Raw genomic sequence first — 24,396 nt, 5'->3', positions numbered from 1 at the left:
GTTGGTTGCGAGGTTCTTATTTGTGTGTGTAGGTACGAGGTGACTCGCGCGTGGTCTCCTACTGGATTGATACCTTGGTTCTCAAAAACTGAGGGAAATACTTACGCTGCTTTACTGCACCACCCTTTCCTCTTCAAGGGAAAACCAATGCAGTGCTCAAGAGGTAGCAAGAAGGATTTTTGGTGTCGTTGCCGAGGAGATCTATGCCAAGTCAATACATACCAAGTACCCATCACAACTCTTATCCTTCGCATTGCATTATTTGCCATTTGCCTCTCGTTTTCCTCTCCCCCACTTCACCATTACCGTTTTATTCGCCCCCTCTTTTCTGTTTGCCTCTTTTTCGCTTGCCTCTTATTGCTTGTTGCCCTTATGACTTTACCAAAAGGTGTTGATCCTCACCTTAGAAGGTTGGAAGAAATCGAAAACAACGTCAGAAGTTTTATGTCCTTGCAGTTTGAGCATAATAATTTCTTTAGAAACGAGCTTAAAGAACAAAAAGGTTTTATCGGTTTCATGAATAAAGAGCTCGATGATATGTCTAAGGAATTTTATGGTTTGAAATCTCATTTTGCTCATCTTGAAAAATTAATTGCCCAAATTTCTGATAAGCAGGCCACTTTAGTTAATAAGATGGCTGCTAAACCAGAAGAGTTAGATAATAAAGATGAAGATCTAAAAGTTATTGATGTGTCCCCTATTAAATCCTTGTTTTGCAATATGAATCTTGATAATGATGGGACTGGAGATGAGTCAACTTTAGTTAGAAGGCGTCCCAAAAATTCGGAGTTTTTAGATCTTGATGCAAAAATTGGTAAAAGTGGGATTGAAGAGGTCAAAACTGTAGATAGCAATGAACCCACTATCTTGGATTCCAAGGAATTTAATTATGATAATTGCTCTTTGGTAGATTGTATTTCCTTGTTGCAATCTGTGCTAAATTCTCCTCATGCTTATAGTCAAAATAAAGCTTTTACTAAACATATCGTTGATGCTTTGATGCAATCTTACGAAGAAAAACTTGAGTTGGAAGTTTCTATCCCTAGAAAACTTTATGATGAATGGGAACCTACAATTAAAATTAAAATTAAAGATCATGAATGCTATGCTTTGTGTGATTTGGGTGCTAGTGTTTCCACGGTTCCAAAAACTTTGTGTAATTTCCTAGGTTTCCGTGAATTTGATGATTGTTCTCTAAACTTGCACCTTGCGGATTCCACCATTAAGAAACCTATGGGAAGAATTAATGATGTTCTTATTGTTGCAAATAGGGACTATGTGCCCGTAGATTTCATTGTTCTTGATATAGATTGCAATCCTTCATGTCCTATTATTCTTGGTAGACCTTTCCTTAGAACGATTGTTGCTATTATTAATATGAAGGAAGGGAATATTAGATTCCAATTTCTGTTAAGGAAGGGCATGGAACACTTTCCTAGAAAGAAAATTAAATTACCTTATTAATCTATTATGAGAGCCACTTATGGATTGCATACCAAAGATGACAATACCTAGATCTATCCTTGCTTTTATGCCTAGCTAAGGGCATTAAACGATAGCGCTTGTTGGGAGGCAACCCAATTTTATTTTTATTCCTTGATTTTTTTTTCTCCTTTTTAGTAATAAATAATTTATCTAGCCTTTGTTTTGGTTGTGTTTTTTGTGTTTAATTAGTATTTGTTCCAAGTAGAACCGTTGGGAAGACTTGGGGAAAATCTTTTTGATCTTGCTGTAAAAAACAAAAACTTTAGCGCTCACGAGAATTGCTGCCATTTTTATTGGAGTGATATTTAGTTATTTCTTTTTTAAGATGATTAATAGATAAATTCCTCATGTCCATAAATTTATTTTAGAATACTTTGGGTTCCAGAAGTGGTCGAAACCTACAGATTACTACAGACTATTCTGTTTTTGACAGATTCTGTTTTTCATGTGTTGTTTGCTTATTTTGATGAATCTATGGCTAGTAATAGAGTTTATGAACCATATAAAAGTTGGAATACAGTAGGTTTAACACAAAATATAAATCAAGAATGAGTTCATTATAGTACCTTGAAGTGGTGGTTTGTCTTCTTTTACTAACGGAGCTCACGAAGATTTTCTTTTTAGTTTTGTGTTGTGAAGTTTTCAAGTTTTGGGTATGGATTTGATGGATTATGGAACAAGGAGTGGCAAGAGCCTAAGCTTGGGGATGCCCAAGGCACCACAAGGTAAAATCCAAGGACACCAAAAAGCCTAAGCCCAGGGCATCCCCTCTTTCGTCTTCGTCTATTGGTAATTTTACTTGGAGCTATATTTGTATTCGCCACATGATATGTGTTTTGCTTGGAGCATCTTGTATGATTTGAGTCTTTTCTTTTTAGTTTACCACAATCATCCTTGCTGTACACACCTATTGGGAGAGACACACATGAATTGGAATTTATTAGAATACTCTATGTGCTTCACTTATACCTTTTGAGCTATATAGTTTTTTGCTCTAGTGTTTCACTTATATCTTTTAGAGCACGGCGGTGGTTCTATTTTATAGAAATAATTGATCTCTCATGCTTCACTTATATCATTTTGAGAGTCCTTGAGAACAGCATGGTAATTCACTTTGGTTATAAATTTTAAATGCTAAGAGAAGTTGGATGCTTGATAGATGGTTTTGAGATATAAAGGTGGTAATATTAGAAGTGTGCTAGTTGAGTAATTGTGAAATTGGTGAATACTTGTGTTGAAGTCGGAAAGTCCCATAGCATGCACGTATGGTGAACGTTATGTGACAAATTTGAAGCATGGGGTGTTCTTTGATTGCTTTCCTTATGAGTGGCGGTCGGGGACGAGCGATGGTATTTTCCTACCAATCTATCCCCCTAGGAGCATGCGCGTAGTGCTTGGTTTTGATGACTTGTAGATTTTTGCAATAAGTATGTGAGTTCTTTATGACTAATGTTGAGTCCATGGATTATACCCACTCTCACCCTTCCACCATTGCTAGCCTCTTCGGTATCGTGCATTGCCCTTTCTCACCTTGAGAGTTGGTGCAAACTTCGCCGGTGCATCCAAACCCCGTGATATGATACGCTCTATCACACATAAGCCTCCTTATATATTCCTCAAAACAACCACCATACCTACCTATTATGTCATTTCCATAGCCATTCTGAGATATATTGCCATGCAATTTTCCACCGTTCCATTTATTATGACACGCATCATCATTGTCATATTGCTTTGCATGATCATGTAGTTGACATCATATTTGTAGCAAAGCCACCATGCTTAATTTTTCATACATGTCACTCTTGATTCATCGCAATCCCGGTACACCGCCGGAGGCATTCACATAGAGTCATATTTTGTTCTAAGTATCGAGTAATTCTTGAGTTGTAAGAAAATAAAAGTGTGATGGTCGTCATTAGAGAATTGTCCCATCTGAGGAAAGGATGATGGAGACTATGATTCCCCCACAAATTGGGATGAGACTCCGGACGAAAAAAAGAGGCCATAAAAAAGAGAAAAGAAGTCCCAAATAAAAATATATAAAAAAGAGATAAAAAGAGAGAAGGGACAATGTTACTATCCTTTTTCCACACTTGTGCTTAAAAGTAGCACCATGATCTTCATGATAGAGAGTCTCTTATTTTGTCACTTCCATATACTAGTGGGAATTTTTCATTATAGAACTTGGCTTGTATATTCCAATGATGGGCTTCCTCAAATGCCCTAGGTCTTCGTGAGCAAGAAAGTTGGATGCACACCCACTTAGTTTCTTTGACGAGCTTTCATATATTTATAGCTCTAGTGCATCCGTTGCATGGCAATCCCTACTCCTTGCATTGACATCAATCAGTGGGCATCTCCATAGCCCATTGATTAGCCGCGTCAATGTGAGACTTTCTCCCTTTTTGTCTTCTCGCACAACCTCAATCATCATATTCTATTCCACCCATAGTGCTATGTCCATGGCTCGCGCTCATATATTGCTAAAAGTTGAAAGAGTTTGAAAAGGCTAAGTATGAAACAATTGCTTGGCTTGTCATCGGGGTTGTGCATGATGGGAGAATTTTGTGTGACGAAAATGAAGCATGGCCAAACTATATGACTTTGTAGGGATAAGTTTTCTTTGACTATTTTTATGTCAACAATAAACTTTTATCTTGAATCTTTAGGATCTGAACATTCATGCCACAATAGAGGAAAATACATTGAAGAATATTCTAGAAAGCATTCCACATCAAAAATTCTGTTTTTATCATTTACCTACTCGAGGACGAGTATGAATTAAGCTTGGGGATGCTGATACGTCTCCAACGTATCTATAATTTTTTATTGTTCCATGCTATTATATTATCTGTTTTGGATGTTAATGGGCTTTATTTTACACTTTTATATTATTTTTGGGACTAACCTATTAACCGGAGGCCCGACCCAAATTGTTGTTTTTTTACCTATTTCAGTGTTTCGTAGAAAAGGAATATCAAACGGAGTCCAAACGGAATGAAACCTTCGGGAACGTGATTTTTGGAACAAACGTGATCCAAACTTGGAGTGGACGTCAAGCAATCAATGAGGCGGCCACGACGCAGGGGGCGCCCCCCCCCCCCCCTCGTTGGCCCCTCGTAGCTCCACCGACCTACTTCTTCCTCCTATATATGTTCACATACCCCGCAAACATCCAGGAGCACCACGAAACCCTATTTCCACCGCCGCAACCTTTTGTACCCAAGAGATCCCATCTTGGGGCCTTTTCCGGAGCTCCACCGGAGGGGCATTGATCACGGAGGGCCTCTACATCAACTCCATGGCCCCTCCGATGATGTGTGAGTAGTTTATTTCAGACCTTCGGGTCCATAGCTAGTAGCTAGATGGCTTCTTATCTCTCTTTGGATCTCAATACAAAGTTCTCCTCGATTCTCTTGGAGATCTATTCGATGTAATCTTCTTTTGCGGTGTGTTTGTCAAGATCCGGTGAATTGTGGGTTTATGATCCAAATTATCTATGAACAATATTTGAATATTCTCTGAATTATTTTATGTATGATTGGTTTATCTTTGCAAGTCTCTTTGAATTATCAGTTTGGTTTGACCTACTAGATTGATCTTTCTTGCAATAGAAGACGTGCTTAGCTTTGGGTTCAATCTTGTGGTGCTCGATCCTAGTGACAGAAAGGGAAACGGCACATATTGTATTGTTGCCATCGGGGATAAAAAGATGGGGTTTATATCATATTGCATGAGTTTATCCCTCTACATCATGTCATCTTGCTTAAGGTGTTACTCTGTTCTTATGAAGTTAATACTCTAGATGCATGCTGGATAGCGGTCGATGTGTGGAGTAATAGTAGTAGATGCAGAATCGTTTCGGTCTACTTGTCACAGACGTGATGCCTGTATACATGATCATGCCTAGATATTCTCATAATTATTCGCTTTTCTATCAATTGCTCGACAGTAATTTGTTCACCCACCGTAGTACTTATGCTATCTTGAGAGAAGCCACTAGTGAAACCTATGGCCCCGGGGTCTATTCTCCATCATACAAGTTTCCAATCTATTTTATTTTGCAATCTTTACTTTCAATCTATATCATAAAAATACCAAAAATATTTATCTTATTATTATCATCTCTATCAGATCTCACTCTTGCAAGTGGCCGTGAAGGGATTGACAACCCCTTTATCGCGTCGGTTGTGAGGTTCTTATTTGTATGTGTAGGTACGAGGTGACTCGCGCCTGGTCTCCTACTGGATTGATAGCTTGGTTCTCAAAAACTGAGGGAAATACTTACGCTTATTTACTGCACCACCCTTTCCTCTTCAAGGGAAAACCAACGCAGTGATCAAGATGTAGCAACCTCATATGAGCTCCTCACTGACATAAAGCCCGATATAAGTTATTTCAAAGTCTTTGATGATAAATTTTGGTTAGAGGTCCACATCACAATTCCGAATTTGAACTGAAAGCACATGATGGTTTTATGCTTGGTTACGGAAAGGACTCGCAGACCTACAGAGTCTTCAACACCTACCACTGAAGGAAATATGCCTTAGAGGCAATAATAAAGTTGATATTTATATTTCCTTATATCATGATAATGTTTATTATTCATGCTAGAATTGTATTAACCGAAAACTTAGTACGTGTGTGAATACATAGACAAACAATATGTCCATAGTGTGCCTCTACTAGACTAGCTCGTTAATAAAAGATGGTTAAGTTTCCTAACCATAGAGAATGATGTGATGGACAAGACCCATCCGTTAGCTTAGCATAATGATCATTTAGTTTTATTGCTATTGCTTTCTTCATGACTTATACATGTTCCTCTGATTATGAGATTATGCAACTCCCGAATACCGGAGGAACACCTCCTGTGCTATCAAACGTCACAACGTAACTGGGTGATTATAAAGATGCTCTACAGGTGTCTCCGATGTTGTTTGTTGAGTTAGCATAGATCGAGATTAGGATTTGTCACTCCGTGTATCGAAGAGGTATCTCTGGGCCCTCTCGGTAATGCACATCACCATGAGCCTTGCAAGCAATGTGACTAATGAGTTAGTTGCGGGATGTTGCATTACGGAATGAGTAAAGAGACTTGTCGGTAACGAGATTGAACTAGGTATAATGATACCGACGATCGAATTTCGGGCAAGTAACATACCAATGACAAAGGGAATGACGTATGTTGTTATGCGGTTTGGCCGATAAAGATCTTCATAGAATATGTAGGAGCCAATATGATCATCCAGGTTCCGCTATTAGTTATTGACCAGAGATGTGTCTCGGTCATGTCTACATAGTTCTCAAACCCGTAGGGTCCGCACGCGTAACGTTCGATGATGATTTGTACTATGAGTTATGTGATTTGATGACCGAAGTTTGTTCGGAGTCCCGGATGAGATCACGGACATGACGAGGAGTCTCGAAATGGTCAAGAGGTAAAGATTCATATATTGTAAGGTTGCATTCGGACATCAGAATGGTTTCGAGTGGTTCGGGCATTTTTCCTGAGTACTGGGAGGTTACCGGAACCCCCCCCCCCCCTAGGAGAAGTATTGGGCCTATTGGGCCTTATTGGACGACAGGAACATGAGAGGGGCACCCCCTTGCCCAAACCGAATTGGACTAGGGGAGGGGACGGCCCCCCTCTTTCCTTCTCCCTCTCTCTCCCTTCCCCTTTTCCCTCTCCGGTGGAAGGAAGGAGGGGAGGGGGCGAATTCTAGTTGGACTAGGAGTCCAAGTAGGACTCCCCCCTTATGGCTCACCCCCTAGGCCGGCCACCTCCTCCCCCTCTTTATATACGGAGGCGGGGGGCACCCCAAAGGCACAACAGACATCTCTTAGTTGTGTGTGGTGCCCCCCTCCACATTTTACCACCTCGGTCATATCGTTGTAGTGCTTAGGCGAAGCCCTGCGCCGGTAACTTCATCATCACCGTCGCCACACCATTGTGCTAATGGAACTCTCCCTCGTCCTCAACTGGATCAAGAGCTCGAGGGACGTCATCGTTCTGAACGTGTGCTGAACACGGAGGTGTCGTACGTTCGATACTTGGATCGGTTGAATCATGAAGGCGTTCGACTACATCAACCGCATTACTAAACGCTTCCTCTTTTGGTCTATGAGGGTAGGTGGACACACTCTCCCCTCTCTTTGCTATGCATCTCCTAGATAGATCTTGCGTGATCGTAGGATTTTTTTTTGAAATAGTGTGTTCCCTAACAGTGGCATCCGAGCCAGGTCTATGCGTAGATCATATATGCCCGAGTAGAACACAATGAGTTGTGGGCGATAATAGTCATACTGCTTACCACCAACGTCTTACTTTGATTTGGCGGTATTGTTGGATGAAGCAGCCCGGACCGACATTACATGACCGTGTTCGTGAGACTGGTTCTACTGATGTGCTTCGCACACAGGTGGCTAGCGGGTGTCTGTTTCTCCAACTTTAGTTGAATCGAGTTTGACTATGGTCGGTCCTTGTTGAAGGTTAAAATAGCACACTTGACGAAAAATCGTTGTGGTTTTGATGCGTAGGTAAGAACAGTTCTTGCTAGAAGCCCGTAGCAGCCACGTAAAACTTGCAACTACAAAGTAGAGGACGTCTAACTTGTTTTTGCAGGGCATGTTGTGATGTGATATGGTCAAGACATGATGAGATATAAATTGTTGTATGAGATGATCATGTTTTGTAAAAGTTATCGCCAACTGGCAGGAACCTTATGGTCGTCGCTTTATTGTATAAAATGCAATCGCCATGTAATTGCTTTACTTTATCACTAAGCGGTAGCGATAGTCGTAGAAGCAATAGTTGTCGAGACGACAACGATGCTACGATGGAGATCAAGGCGTCACGCTGGTGACGATGGAGATCATGACGGTGCTTTGGAGATGGAGATCAAAGGCACAAGATAATGATGGCCATATCATGTCACATATTTTGATTGCATGTGATGTTTATCCTTTATGCATCTTATTTTTCTTAGTACGGCGGTAGCATTATAAGATGATCCCTCACTAAATTTCAAGGTACAAGTGTTTTCCCTGAGTATGCACCGTTGCTACAGTTCGTCGTGTCGAGACACCACATGATGATCGGGTGTGATAAGCTCTACATTCACATACAACTGGTGCAAGCCAGTTTTGCATGTGCAGAATACTCGGGTTAAACTTGACGAGCCTAGCATATGCAGATATGGCCTCGAAACACTGAGACCGAAAGGTCGAACGTGAATCATATAGTAGATATGATCAACATAGTGATGTTCACCATTGAAAACTACTCCATCTCACGTGATGATCGGACATGGTTTAGTTGATATGGATCATGTGATCATTTAGATGACTAGAGGGATGTCTATCTAAGTGGGAGTTCTTAAGTAATATGATTAATTGAACTTTAATTTATCATGAACTTAGTACCTGATAGTATTTGCATGTCTATGTTGTTGTAGATCAATGACCCGTGCTACCGTTCCCTTGAATTTTAATGCGTTCCTAGAGAAAGCTAAGTTGAAAGATGGTAGAAACTACACAGACTGGGTCCGTAACTAGAGGATTATCCTCATTGTTGCATAGAAGAATTACGTTCTGGAAGCACCGCTAGGTGCAAGACCCGCTGCAGGAGCAACTCCGGACGTTATGAACGTCTGGCAGAGCAAAGCTGATGACTACTCAATAGTTTAGTGTGCCATGCTTTACGACTTAGAATCGGGACTTCAAAGACATTTTGAACGTCATGGAGCATATGAAATGTTCCAGGAGTTGAAGTTAATATTTCAAGCAAATGCCCGAATTGAGAGATATGAAGTCTCTAATAAGTTCTATAGCTGCAAGATGGAGGAGGATAGTTCTGTCAGTGAACATATACTCAGAATGTCTGGGTACCACAACCACTTGACTCAACTGGGAGTTAATGTTTCTGATGATAGTGTCATTGATAGAGTCCTTCAATCACTGCCACCAACCTACAAAAACTTTGTGATGTACTATAATATGCAAGGGATGGATAAGACAATTCCCGAGCTCTTCGCAATGCTAAAGGCTACGGAGGTAGAAATCAAGAAGGAGCATCAAGTGTTGATGGTTAATAAGACTACTAGTTTCAAGAAAAAGAGCAAAGGGAAGAAGGGGAACTTCAAGAAGAATAGCAAGCAAATTGTTGCTCAAGTGAAGAAGCCCAAGTCTGGACCTAAGCTTGAGTCTGAGTGCTTCTACTGCAAAGGGACTGGTCACTGGAAGCGGAACTAAACATACGAGAAATGTAAGGAGTAAAACAGTGGGTACAGACTACAAAGGATGCAACGACCTGGTGGGATGCTTGGTTCTTATCAAGTTTGCTCGCGGCCTTGCCCACCTTCCGTCTGTGCCTTGATATGCTTTGTGATGGCCTCAGCAAGGCAAGCTAAAGTACTGGTGCTGACAAAGGATGCGATGCCCGTGTGCTCATCGCCAACTTCATAGTCGATGGTTGATCTTATTGTAGATGTCTAATTTGCATCGCTCACAACCTCAAATCGTACCAAATACTACTTTAGAAATCCTAGTTCGAGGAAACCTCCTTCTACTACTAGTGCCTCCTTGACAAAGTTTTCATTGTCAACCTTGATGAACTTTTCTTTCTGATTTCCAATCCAGGGATTCCTAGCATGGATTATTAATCACCTAAATGAAATTAATTACCGGCCTGAAGCTAAGGGTTGTTGAATGCATATTCTGAGAGGAAAAAGACCTTGTTGGTTGGTGTATATGGGCTCAGATTCTAACCAGGTATGACACCACCATCTCCAACCACAAGTTCAACCTTCGAGAGTACGCCAAGAAGCAATTGAGGGATCAACTGGCCAAGAAGGAGGCTTCCATAGACCTCCCACACCTCAGCTGCCGGGAGGCCGGTCTTCCCTCATGGTAGAGGCTCCCTTTCATTGCTTCTAGAGTAATCTTGATTTTCATGACCTCTGTGTAGCTTGTCAAGGAGTGCGCCAGTGCACATATATAGATTTCATTTAATGTGAAATTGTAGGGTACTGTGTTCTGAGAATCTGTTGCTTGGGATGTCAATCCCAGACCATCATATTACATTTTTATAAATATTGTGTTTATATGATATTGTCAACTACTACTATATGATGTGAACCAACCTATGGTTAGATGGTTAGAGGGACAGTGGTATTCCCAACCCATCGTGGTTCAACTCCTGGTGCTCTCATTATCTTTGAATTTATTTCAGAATTTCCGGCGATGCGTTTTCAGTGGGAGGAGACCCCGTCGACGACTTCATAAATGTCAAGATGATATGTCGATTCGGTCTCTCGAATGTGCTCATATGGGTAGAGTGTAAAAACTACTACTATATGATTATGCCACAACCATAAATACTGCATGGAAATCTTTTTCCAAGGTACACAACCGTATCCCCAGAATTACACACATTACTTCGAGGTGAATCCACCAGAGGCCCAGAAAAAATCCAAAAAAAGGAGAGAAAAAGATATGTACAGGAGATTGAAGCTTTTCATCCATGTACACAGGAAATAAGTCTGTTATATATGTTTCTGTGCATACTTTCTCACCTTATTCAACCGTGTAGAGACATGGCAAACCGGACAAAGCACACACTATAGAATGAACCTGAGTTATTAGACATGGAATTGTATCATCCCGCTCACAACTCTACTCAGATAATACATGGATATAGGGATGAAAACGGCGCGGAAATGGACGGAATTGGATGCTACCATATTTGTTTTCATATTTTTTTGCAGAAGCGGAAACGGATACAAAAACCTGGGAAACGAATACGTTTGCTAACCTCGTGCACCATACAACATCGCAATTAAATCGTCATCATATAGAATTTGCTTTTTAGCTTTTGTGGTGCTCTTGTCACCAAAAGCTTAGCATCATTTTATCAATCCAACTTTGATTCAACGATTCACATCTTCATTGATATCATCATCTCCGACAACATCGATCACAAATACTGAAAGGTGTCCTTCTAGATACCACTTGCCCATGAAGGTTAATCTTCTCCTCGTGCCTAGCAGTATTGAAACCTCACCTCATACTTCGTGTGATGTTACTTTGTCAGAAATGTTCTTCTCGTTGTTTCTTTAGTCATGTTCTCCCTCCTTTCCGGTTTAAAAGGCGCAAGTGTATCCTTAGATTGATGGTTTAACTAATGTAATATAATTTGTATGCCACAGAAAATACACCACCAGAAAATAAATATAACACGTGAAGTTTCCATTGATATTTTTTGTGTGTGATATATAACTCTTGCTACATTGGTCAAACTATCGTCACATAAGAGGCTGTCTCCATTAATGGAAGCTCTCCTATCTTAGTTATGAAATGATACAAAGAGCAAAGCATAGGCCACAGGGAGTGGTCGTCTCCCTCCATCTCTTTTAGGGACGCGGCTCCCCTGACGTGCCATGGCGCCCACTGACATGTGGTCTCGGGCCCACACATCAATGGCTCAACGTCAGAGACCGTACGTTAAATGATCCGGCTCCCTCTTTTAGTACAACCCACAATGAAATATGTGAAGTTGACATGTCTTCTTTGCCTACTTATACAATAGTAAGTCATATTTGTATGATGTGTTAGGCCATCTTTTTCCTTCGCAAAGAGTGTTGGGACACGTGCTACAACCGGTTGTAAGTTTATAGCTTACTTCTCTTCTCTCTCCTTAAACTAGGCAAAAATCTGATGTGATATTTCATATAGCCCGCCTACGTCATTCTATTGTGCTTCTAATATATGCATCAGTATTTTGTGACAATACTTGGACAATCGATTTGAGCAGTAACATATGAGTCATCATATGTCATAAAAATTATATGGATTAAAATTATTTTAACTATAGACACAAGTTATAATTTTGCAACACATAACTCATATTTTGCTGGTTAAACTGATGGTCAAAGCTAATCTCAAAATACATAAACACCATGTTGGCAGGGACCGAGGGGTAGTACCCTGGAAAAAGATTCCCATGCACAATATTTCATGGTTGTGGTATAATCGTATAGTTGACTATATCATATAAACACAATATTTAGGAAAACGTAATGTGATGGTCTCGGGACTGGGGTTGACATCCCAACCAAGAGATTCTCAGAACACAGTATCATACAATTTCACACGAAATGAAATCTATATATGTGGATCGTCGCACTCCTTACCCTACAATGAGTGCCCTCGACTTAATTTAAGCCTCTACAATTTTTCCCGAAGTACATGTAGCTCCGCAGCAGTGGCCTCCCAGCAGCCGAGGTGTGGGAGATCTATGGAAGTCTCCTCCTTGGTCTAAGGGTGATGGTCTTCGGGTCAGTGGCATTCGGCTTCATGGTGCTTCGTGATCATCCATGTAGGGATGGAAATGGAGTGAAAAGTTTTCACTTTTCCGGAGGAAAATGGAAACGGAGAGGAAATATGAAAACGGAAACGGAAATTTGCAAAATGAAAATGGTATGCGATATGTCCAATAATTAAGTGTAGTAGATATGCGCACGTTGAGATGTGGCCACATAAGAAAGGACTGATGAGGAATGATGATGTGAACTTTGCTTCCGTTACACCCCCTAGAACAGTTTACGGATTTCGGTGCAGATTAAAGTTATAGATGTTAGAAGGTGCCCCTACAATCAAAAGGTACTTCATAGCCCGTGTATCCAGGTTTGATCTGCAAGCTAATATGGTGATAACCTTTTGAAGTATAACTTTAAATTCATGCAAACTTTTAAGGGTTGTACCGAAACAAAACCCTAATGAGTTGGAAGCTTGTCCAACATTATTGTCTGGGACTGTTCATAAACATATACAATGTAGAACTCCTGAAACGCCTGCGCATAGATAATGTAGAGGCTGTTTGATTTTAGGACTAGCATTGTCATACTTTACCATATATTTTTGCCAAACTTAACTAAGATTAGTTCATCAAAATAAGAGCCACAAGTTGACAAGCCTAAAGGAATCTTGCCACACTTTTTGTGTGTATGCCATGTGGGGTTCAAGTGTGGCTTGCCTAAGGTGTGGCTTGAACCAAACACTCACCTAAGTTGGTCAAACTTGCCTAACCTTAGGTGTGGCAATCTTTGACAAAGTTAGTCACAAACCAAACAGCCCCTGAGGTCAGGGTAGACCAAACTTGACACTACCAGTCCGTAGAAAGTTAGTTATCCAAGTGCCAAAACCATGACTAAATTCCGATATCGTATGGGTTTCAACTCTAACCTACCCCAACTTATTTGAAATTGAAAGGCTTTGTTGTCGTTCACATTGCACTAAGCCAAAGGTCAAGTTCCAGTTCACGGTACCATGGGCATGCACCCTTAGCCTCGGCTCAATCTCTATCAATTACGAAGTTAAAAAATGACACAATTGAATCTGTGAATTACCAACTACAGTGACAACATCCATACTAGGGAAGCTTGGTCCAGAAATAAATAAATTATGAGACACTAACTTCCTACATGAAGCCAGAGTGGACTGGTGGCCATTATGTACAATAAACCAAAATACATGATAAAATAGCACGACTTGCAGAATGTGTATCCATTGATGACATATGCACCTTACAAGAATAGGTCAGGCCAAGCCTCGGTACCCGGCAATGTATCAGAGGAATGCCTCCACTCTACAGATCCCACCTTTTCTTCACTCGAAATAGTAAAGAAGGATTGCGAATATTATCCTGGGGAACCTGAAGCATAAGCTGAACCTTCATCTTCATAGGTGCAGTCTTTGCTTTACCCTCTTCTTGCCCAGCCTAACATCCAAAACTATGTGTTCAGGTTCATGGATAGATCAAAAAGGTCGTGCATTTTTTAAACCGAAGACGAATGATTTGACAGTTCAAATGGATATATGATGTGAAGTCAGGCTTTGACTGTTGCAGAGATAAGTGTTAAAACAAAGCTCTGTTACAGTCTTAAAATACTCTCAAACAGCTCTGTTACCACATGCCTCAATGGAATACCAATCATAATTGTCGAATTTTAAACATGCAGTACATGAAATATTGCTGTATCTAATGATCGTTCTCTCAATAACATGTGCTTATGCTATACAAGGATGGTTCAGGTAACAAAAACAACAATCAAACTTAGCAAGCTCGCGTATTCCAGGGTTCAGAATTAGGTAAAAGCTACATATCCAGACAGGCAGACACGATCCTTATGTCAATGTTAAGAAAAGAAGTATTAGAGCTCTGCTCAATATGACATAGTAAATTGACAAACCCAGCTGAAATATTCAGACGAATCAGGATTTTTAACATGCAACCATTAAGGGATAGCAAAAAGTGAGTTGCTAATTCTGCCTATTTCTAATTCACATACTCCAATAGTAAGTAAGACAGGATGATGAGCAAAACTGAGTTGCCAAAATGTACATACCCAGATGGAAGCCCATCCAACTCGCACCTCTGAATCATAACCAGCTTTCAGTTTATAATTTTTACCAATTGTATGCTTATAAACAGCATTCCATTCATCAGTGTCAAAGTTAAAATGATAGCTGAAAGGAAGAGAGAAATCAGCACAGAAAGATTCACTGGAAAATAAACTAACTTTAAAAAGACACATAAGATGTATGTCCAATACAGATTCTTGCCTACTTGCAGACTATATTTCATACTTTGGTTAAAGTTTTACTTTGGCAACATGTTGTTCAAGTCCTCCTTATAAACTGGAACTATATGTCAAATAATTGTAGGAAATAGACTAACCAAAGTGAATCTCAATATCTGACATTTCTAGAGAGAAGAAAACTACTATACACAATTAATTAAGTATGCCAAAGTTAAGAGCAGTTAACACAATAGCCTTCACTGCTCTATCCCAAAAAAGGCACACAGAACATGTTGCATTTTGCAGTATTAAGATTCATGAGTACCCTGCTGTCCAGGTCATCTTGTTAACATAGGAGCCCCTGAAGGTAGGATTATGAACATGCTCGACAATTGCAGAATCTTGATGGATGTTGTGCACAGAATTACATAAAAACGTGGAGAACTCAATTCGCACATGTATTCATAGAAACTTGGAGGATTCAAGACCAGACACATTAATACTGTAGAGATTTCGGGAGAAGAAATGGTCGGTGGATACATATGCTAATGAGCAAAGCAACAAAGACAGTATGCTGACCTTAACTTATCAGAAGAACCAAAACGCCTTTTGAAGTCTAGGGATACTGCATTGGAAGGCAAGGAGACGCTGGGAACTAAAGTTAATTCATTGTCCTGCCATAGAGAATGGACAAATCGAATCAGATAAAACAGAAGGTCCGAAAACTGAACAAAGTACAACATTAGACATAATTCACCTTATAACAATATCTTAGATTCAAATCATTTTCATTGTATTGAGCAGTAAGAATGCCGTCTAAAAAATCAGTTTTCGCAATCCCATACACTGACAACATTTTTTGGTCTTCTTCATTTGTCCTCTCTTCCACTGAAACTTGACCAATTGGAAAGTGGAGTGTTGCTCTTGGCTGCACAGGTATCAGGGTTAACTAAACAGTTGACAGAGTTTTATTCCAAATTCTAGGAAATATGCACAGATTCTTGTTGCTAAGAACATATGTCTACAGCATTCAAAAACATCTTCCAGCTTAGGACACATAGTCTACTGAGTATAAACAAATATAGCAATGAAACAAATAGCACATGATTTCATATAAAACCTTTAAAAACATTATACGACCGCTCAATGTTTTCAATACAATAGCTAATGTTTAAAATCTGAAATAGCACCTAAAGGAGCGACAATCTGGATATAGGCGGCCTCAAAGATCATGCACGCTATACTGCATACATGAGTAGAACAATAGAGTACAGTTGTAAGCTGTAACTTACTAAATAACATGGACTTTCAGACCAACTTTCGCAAACATTTTACGACTATTCAATCTTTTCAATATGCTAGCAAATTATACTACTTTATCTCAAGTGGCATAAATAATTTCTGAGGAATAAAGGAGTGACGACTATAATACATTTTGTGCTAACAATGATCAAATTTGTATTTTAAGGTAGAAAATGAACCTTGTTGGAATTGCTCAACAGCACAATACATTTATTCCAATCACAGAACATAGAAAAAGAAAACATGTAGGAGTATGTGTGTACTCACCAAACCACTGTAAGGCACCAAAGATGATATCTCAAGTCTATAAGACGGATCACCCAACCTAGTTATTACTGAAACTTCTCCTTCTTGCTCCTGGGAATATAACAAGTGCTATTATAACGAAAAAAGAACTATGTAGGTACCAGTAGCAGTTTAAACTCAGAAGACTAAAGGTGTGAAACTTTATCAGTGAGTGAACAGAATAATACAGATACACTTTCCATCGTCAAAAGTAACATAAACGCAGACACAGACATCATAGGTCCGTCAACGAGAATTGTGTAACTAACCAACGTTGAAATGGAGGTGCAATTTCAATATAGAAGCGCTATAATACCTTGACATCGTGCGAGGCGCGAAGCTGGACGGCGCCACCGGGGAGCGAAGCGTTACCACGGAGCAGCGCGTTGCGGCCCTCAACGTCATACATCGCGGAGAAGTGCTTGGTGACGAACGACAGCACCGGCGCCCCGAAGAGCTGCCGCGGGTCCTCTCCGTGGCCCTGCTGGTCGCTCTGGAACGACAGCCGCAGCTTGGCGAGACCCCCCGCGAGCTTGCACGACACCTTGTGCGCAAACAAGGCCTCCTCGCTGTCGTACTCCGTGGTCACCCGCAGCCCCGGCCTCCTGTACCGCTGCGCTGGAGCCACCACCGTCGGCTCCGGGGGCGGGGGTGGTGGGGGCGACGGGGGAGGGGGCGGCGGGGGAGGGGGAGGGGGCGGGTAGAGGAAGGTGAGGGGGCAGCGGAGCCATGGAGGCAGATTGAAAGGGTTAGGGTTCTTGGGGGTGGACGAGGATGAGGAAGTGGTGGCGGTGGCGGCGGCCATGGGCGGAGGAAGCAAGGGAAGCGGCGGGGTGAGCGGTGTGAAGAATCGAATGGAGGAAGAGGGAAGTGGAAATCTTGTGGGACCTCGGGTGCGGACTGCGGAGGGCTTGGAAGTTGGGAATTCTTGGCCATTTATAATTAGAACCTTATTTCTTCTGGCCTATTCTGAAACAAACATGCTTCCTCACTTCCTCATGACGACATTGCAATGGGTGTACATGACAGCAGCACGATACACTGCACGTTTGATTGCCCGCATAAGGCCCAACCAGGTCTGGGTGAGAAGAGTTTGGACTGTTTGGTTGGCCTGAATACACCGTTCAGCCTATATCACACGAACTTTAAAGCACTCTCGAGTCAGGCTCGCGAGCTACGCTCGAATCGATAGTTTCTCGCGAGTCAGGCCCGAGCGAGGCATGTGGGCGACGGGGGCTGCATGCGAGGAGCCACCCCAGAAGCTGCGTTGCTTCCCGAAGCGCCGACAGTATTACCCTCACCTTCCCTCATCGCTCGCTCTCCCCTCTCCCCACTCTTACCGACGGCGGCGACGGCGGCGGTGAAGCAGATCGAAGAACGGCAAGTCGACCTCCGACCACCTTCACTGACATCCGCAGCAGCAGCACTTCGGCAATGGCGGTAAGCTATTTCCCCCCTCCTCGCGCTACTACATCGCATTGATTCGATCCGCGATAGGGGAACCGGGAATCGGGGTAAACACCATAGAAGCGACCATAACATCGTCATGACTTCCGATACATATGTGAGGTTTCAGATCCGGATTGAGTACAATAGTAATGGGGATTAGGGTTCATCTTACATAGTACGCACGGATCTTAGCCTTGGGCACCCTCGAGGCGATTGGAGCAGCGGGTGGCCTTGGTCTTGGTCTTCTCCTGCACCACCGTCTCTTCTTCCTCGTCGGAGTCCACCTCGATTGGCATGCTTCCGTTTCCTGGCTCCGGCGCCCTCACAATCATCGCCACGCATCCTCTTCTTCCCCTTCCATAGGCACAATTTTTGTGGTGAAGTACACGCCAACACGATGGTCATGAGGATGTCGGTATTGTCTGTACTTGGCCACTTTGCTCTTTGTCCAGCGTCGTCAGATTCAGCCTGATTCATGGCCTAGCGAAGTATGTCGACTGACATAGCACCCTTCGCTGGGTCAGGAATTAGTGTCTTCAACTCCTCCGAGGTCACCTTCTTCATCACAACGTCCGACTCTTTGTGCAACTCGTCCATGCTGCTGAAGTTTGAGCACACTTATCCGCAAAAAAAAAGTTTGAGCACACTTCCATGGTGTTCTTAAACTTGGTGCGGTCACCCAGTGAGCACCCTAGGAAGAAAGCCATCCATCCAATGCCCCAAGGGAAGGGGTTGGCATTGGGGTTGGGTTTGGGGTTCATGGTGTTAGGTTGGAGGAAGAGTGGGAGACTGGGTAAGTGGTGACCAACAAGTTGGGTTAATAAAGGGGCACACAAGCATAGGTTTTAATAGCAATGTTGCAACATTCATAATGCAGATGCTAACCCAACATTTGAACCTCTTCATAATGCAGATCGACACAGAGAACAAGGGAAAGGAGGTGGTGCCATCCAAGGAGCAGGACAAGGGCAAGGATGAGGTGCCGCCCTCAGAGGTGACGCACGTCCAAAGCCCGGGCACGGATGACGACGTGTCGGAGGTGCCCCACCGGCAAGCGTCGGAACTACGGCCACTACCATGAGGTGGGAGGGCCAACCACCTTCTACAAGGTGATCCTGGCCCCCCAGCTTGAGGCCATACCTATGTCGTTGGACTTCACGAGGCACTTCCCGTTCGTGCCGCATGAGTTCAAGCTGAAGACAAATAGCGGCTGCTTCTAGAAGGTCATTGTCCGGCTGTTGAATGGCAGGGTCACCCAAGATCAGGGTTGGGCCACCTTCGCCGCCATCCATCAGATCAAGATAGGCTTCATGGTGACCTTCAAGCTGCTGACACCCGACATGTTGAAGGTCATCGTCTTCAATGACGATGACATTGAAGTGGTGACAAGGTGGGGGAGGCACGACGCCGCCTTCGCCGTGAACGCCTAGGACAGCCCCTCGTATGCTCCAGTTGCGTTAGTTAAATATCGAACTGATTTGCGTTTGAACTTGTCCATTTATGTGTGCCACAATATTTATAACTACTAGTACTACTATGTTTTGTTGTGTCTGTTCTTCCTGATGCCGATGTGTGCAGGTAACCTCACCACCACACCGAAGAGGTTATCGGACAACAGGCGTTGCATGCAACCAAACTTCGGGCTTATGTGTGAGTTCAAATAATGCGGGCTACCAAAAACCGTGTGCTAAGCTAGCCCCTAATGCGTGAGAACTAAATGCCGGCAACCAAACAGGTTGCAGATGTTGGTTTAGAGGCCGCATTTGCTCAGCCAGCCTCATGTGAGCCAGACTTGAGCTAGCCATGCCCAGTCACTACGGCTGCCAAACACGCCCATACCAAATCTGGCTCCGCGTCGCATGGAGAGTGACCAATCACATCTAAAATTTCCTCTTCCACAACCGGATACCTCAATTATCCTCTTTCATGATCAGATACTTTAAATTATGAATTCTCAAATCTATACAATTACATGCAGCGTCAAACCTAATAAAAATCTTTGCCGGTGTCATGCATGTGTACAATTACATGTAGCTCAAGTCTGGCGGGCGGCTGAGCCCCTCAGAGTGAAGCTGCGAGGTAGAGTGAGATATGGGACACAAACCGGCTCACAGGACTCGAGGCGCTGCCTGATACGTCTCCGTCGTATCTACTTTCTCAAACTCTTTTGCCCTTATTTTTGACTCTAACTTGCATGATTTGAATGGAACTAACCCAGACTGATGCTATTTTCAGCAAAATTGCCATGGTGTTATTTTTGTGCAGAATAAAAAGTTCTCGGAATGACCTTAAACTTCACGGAGATAAGTTTTGGTATTAATAAAAAATATTGGCGAAAGAATCAAGTGAAGGGGGCCCACACCCTGGCCACAAGGGTGGGGGCGCGCCACCCATCCTTGTGGGCCCCCTGGACCTCCACCGACCTTAACTTCAACTCCATATATTCACGTTCGGGGAGAAAAAATCAGAGAGAAGGATTTATCGCGTTTTACGATGCGAAGACGCCGCCAAGCCCTGTTCTTCCTTGGGAGGGCAGATCTGGAGTCCGTTCGGGGCTCCGAAGAGGGGAAATCGTCACCATCGTCATCATCAACCATCCCCCATCACCAATTTCATGATGCTCACCGCCATACGTGAGTAATTCCATCGTAGGCTTGCTGGACCGTGATGGGTTGGATGAGATTTACCATGTAATCGAGTCAGTTTTGTTAGGGTTTGATCCCTAGTATCCACTATGTTCTAAGATTGATGTTGCTATGAGTTTGCTATGCCTAATGCTTGTCACTAGGGCCCGAGTGCTATGGTTTCAGATCTGAACCTATTATGTTTTCATGAATATATTTGTGTTCTTGGTCCAATATTGCAAGTTATAGTCACTTACTATGTGTTATGATCTGGCAACCCCGGAGTGACAATAGTCGGGACCACTCCCAGTGATGACCGTAGTTTGAGGAGCTCATATATTCACTAAGTGCTAATGCTTAATATCCCTTAGTTTCCAATAGGACCCCGCTGTCACGGGAGGGTATGGAAAAAGATGTCATGCAAGTTCTTTTCCATAAGCACGTATGACTATATTCGGAATACATCCCTACATTATATTGATGAACTGGAGCTAGTTCTGTGTCACCCTATGTTATAACTGTTGCATGATGAATGCCATTCGACAAAATTATCCATCATTGATCCATTGCCTACGAGCTTTTCACATATTGATCTTTACTTTATTACTTTGTCGTTGCCACTGTTACAATTGCTACAACACTGCTACCGTTACTTCTGCCACTGTTGTCGTTACTTCCATACTACTTTGCTACTAAATATTTTGCTGCAGATATTAAGTCTTTCAGGTGTGGTTGAATTGACAACTCAACTGCTAATACTCAATAATATTCTTTGGCCCCCCTTGTGTCGAATCAATAAATTTGGGTTGAATACTCTACCCTCGAAAACTGTTGTGATCCCCTATACTTGTGGGTTATGAAGACCTTTTTCTGGCGCCGTTGCCGGGGAGCATAGCTCTATTCTCTGCGTCACTTGGGATTTATATCTGTTGAACACTATGAGGAACTTGAAAGATCGAAGAACTAAGATTTTTCCCTCAACTACGAGGGGAGGTAAGGAACTGCCATCTAGCTCTGCACTTGATTCTCCTTCTGTTTTGAGTAAACTTGCGACACCTACATCTGCTATTGATTCTGATATGTCGCATGTTATTGATGATGCCACTTTTGCTATGCATGATGCTTATGATGAAACTACTTCTCTGCTAGATAATACTGTGCCACTAGATGAATTTCTTGATGAACAACTTGATAGGGTTGGAGAGAATGAAATTACTGAAACTGATGATTATGATTCTCCCCTAGATATGAATTGCCTGTTGTACCTTAGGGTTATGTTATGGATGAAGAAACTGCTAGAGACTTCTTTGCTTGCAATGATAGAGAAGATCTCAAGAAACTGTTAGCTAAGCTGAAAGAAAAATCTTTGAATGCTAGAATGAAATATGATCCAATTTTGCTACTTCACCTATCTTTGTTACTGACAAGGATTATGAATTCTCTGTCGATCCTGAGTTAATTACTTTGGTTGAATCTGATCCTTTCTATGGTTATGAATCGGAAATTATTGTGGCACATCTTACGAAATTGAATGATATAGCCACCCTATTTGCCCATGAGGAAAAAATCGCTATTACTATATTCTTAAATTGTTCCCTTTCTCATTAAAGGGTGATGCTGAGCTATGGTTTAATTCTCTTGCTCTTGGTTGTGTGCGTAGTCCCCAGGATATGTGATACGTCCATTTTGCATCATGCTTTTATATCGATATTTATTGCATTATGGGCTGTTATTTCACATTATGTCACAATACTTATGGCTATTCTCTCTTATTTTACAAGGTTTACATAAGGAGGGAGAATGCTGGCAGCTGGAATTTTGGGCTGGAAAAGGAGCAAATATTAGAGACCTATTCTGCACAACTCCAAAAGTCCTGAAACTCCACGGAATACCTTATAATAAATAATGAAAAATCCTCGCCAAAGATGAAGACCAGGGGGCCCACACCCTGTCCATGAGGGTGCCCCCCCTAGGGCGCGCCCCCTACCTCGTGGGCTCCCTGGTGGCTCTCCGATGACCATCTTCTGCTATATGAAGTCTTTCATCGAGAAAAAAAGTCAGAAGCAACATTTCGGGACGAAACTCCGCCGCCACGAGGCGGAACCAATCTAGGGCTCCGGGAGAGTTGTTCTGCCGGGGAAACTTCCCTCCCGGAGGGGGAAATCATCGCCATCATCATCACCAACGCTCCTCTCATCGGGAGAGGGCAATCTCCATCAACATCTTCATCAGCACCATCTCATCTCAAAACCCTAGTTCATATCTTGTATCCAATTCTTGTCTCCAAGTCCGGGATTGGTGTTAGTAGGTTGCTAGTAGTGTTAATTACTCCTTGTAGTTGATACTAGTTGGTTTAATTGGTGGAAGATCATATGTTCAGATCCTTTATGCATATTATTACCCCTCTGATTTTGAACATGAATATGCTTTGTGAGTAGTTACGTTTGTTCCTGAGGACAAGGGAGAAGTCTTGCTATTAGTAGTCATGTGAATGTGGTATTCGTTCGATATTTTGATGAGATGTATGTTGTCTAGCCTCTAGTGGTGTTATGTGAACGTCGACTACATAACACTTCACCATTATTTGGGCCTAGAGGAAGGCATTGGGAAGTAATAAGTAGATGGTGGGTTGCTAGAGTGACAGAAGCTTAAACCCTAGTTTATGCATTGCTTCGTAAGGGGCTGATTTGGATCCATATGTTTCATGCTATGATTAGGTTTACCTTAATACTTTTGTTGTAGTTGCGGATGCTTGCAATAGAGGTTAATCATAAGTGGGATGCTTGTTCAAGTAATAACAGCACCCAAGCACTGGTCCACCCACATGTCAAATTATCAAAGTACCGAACGCGAATCATATGAACGTGATGAAAACTAGCTTGACGATATTCCCATGTGTCCTCGGGAGCGCTTTTCCTTATATAAGAGTTTGTCCAGGCTTGTCCTTTGCTACAAAAAGGATTGGGCCTCCTTGCTGCACTTTATTTACTTTTGTTACTTGTTGCTCATTACAAATTATCTTATCACAAAACTATCTGTTACTGCTTATTTCAGTACTTGCAGAGAATACCTTGCTGAAAACCACTTATCATTTCCTTCTGCTCCTCATTGGGTTCGACACTTTTACTTATCGAAAGGACTACGATAGATCCCCTATACTTGTGGGTCATCAAGACTCTTTTCTGGCACCGTTGCCGGGGAGTGAAGCGCCTTTGGTAGGTGGAATTTGGTAAGGAAAAATTTATATAGTGTGCTGAAATTTACTGTCACTTGTTACTATGGAAAGTAATCCTCTGAGGGGCTTGTTCGGGGTATCTTCACCCCGACCAGTAGAGCAAAGAGTTGCTCCTCAACCTACTGAACCTATTGAAAATGAAATTCCTTATGAGTATCCTTCGAGTATGATAGAAAAACTGCTAGCTAATCCTTTTACAGGAGATGGAACAAAGCATCCTGATGAACACCTAATATATGTGGATGAAGTTTGTGGATTATTTAAGCTTGCAGGTATACCCGATGATGTTGCTAAGAAGAAGGTCTTCCCTTTATCTTTGAAGGGAGACGCATTAACATGGTATAGGCTATGTGATGATACGAGATCATGGAACTATAGAAGATTGAAATTGGAATTTCATCAAAAGTATTACCCTATGCATCTTGTTCATCGT

At 42.2% G+C, this 24,396-nt stretch overlaps 1 protein-coding gene and 1 pseudogene across 1 annotated transcript; both read right to left on the bottom strand.

Moving 5' to 3' along the window:
* Nucleotides 1-9,821: 9,821 nt before the first annotated feature.
* LOC123129619 (norbelladine synthase-like) lies at nucleotides 9,822-10,416 on the bottom strand (annotated as a pseudogene).
* Nucleotides 10,417-13,928: 3,512 nt separating this feature from the next.
* LOC123127669 (outer envelope pore protein 37, chloroplastic) lies at nucleotides 13,929-17,556 on the bottom strand. Its single transcript, XM_044547446.1, has 6 exons — nucleotides 16,972-17,556; nucleotides 16,638-16,727; nucleotides 15,826-15,996; nucleotides 15,648-15,742; nucleotides 14,895-15,015; nucleotides 13,929-14,266 (listed from the first exon to the last, which is right to left on the bottom strand). The coding sequence occupies exons 1-6, from the start codon at nucleotides 17,458-17,460 to the stop codon at nucleotides 14,135-14,137; spliced, it is 1,098 nt and encodes a 365-aa protein (XP_044403381.1). The 5' UTR covers nucleotides 17,461-17,556; the 3' UTR covers nucleotides 13,929-14,134.
* Between the last annotated feature and the right edge of the window lie 6,840 nt (nucleotides 17,557-24,396).

Source organism: Triticum aestivum, chromosome 6A, assembly GCF_018294505.1.
Source record: "Triticum aestivum cultivar Chinese Spring chromosome 6A, IWGSC CS RefSeq v2.1, whole genome shotgun sequence".
Classification (NCBI taxonomy): Eukaryota; Viridiplantae; Streptophyta; class Magnoliopsida; order Poales; family Poaceae; genus Triticum; species Triticum aestivum.
Note: the sequence above shows the minus strand (reverse complement) of the source record. Positions and strands in the feature narration are given on the sequence as shown.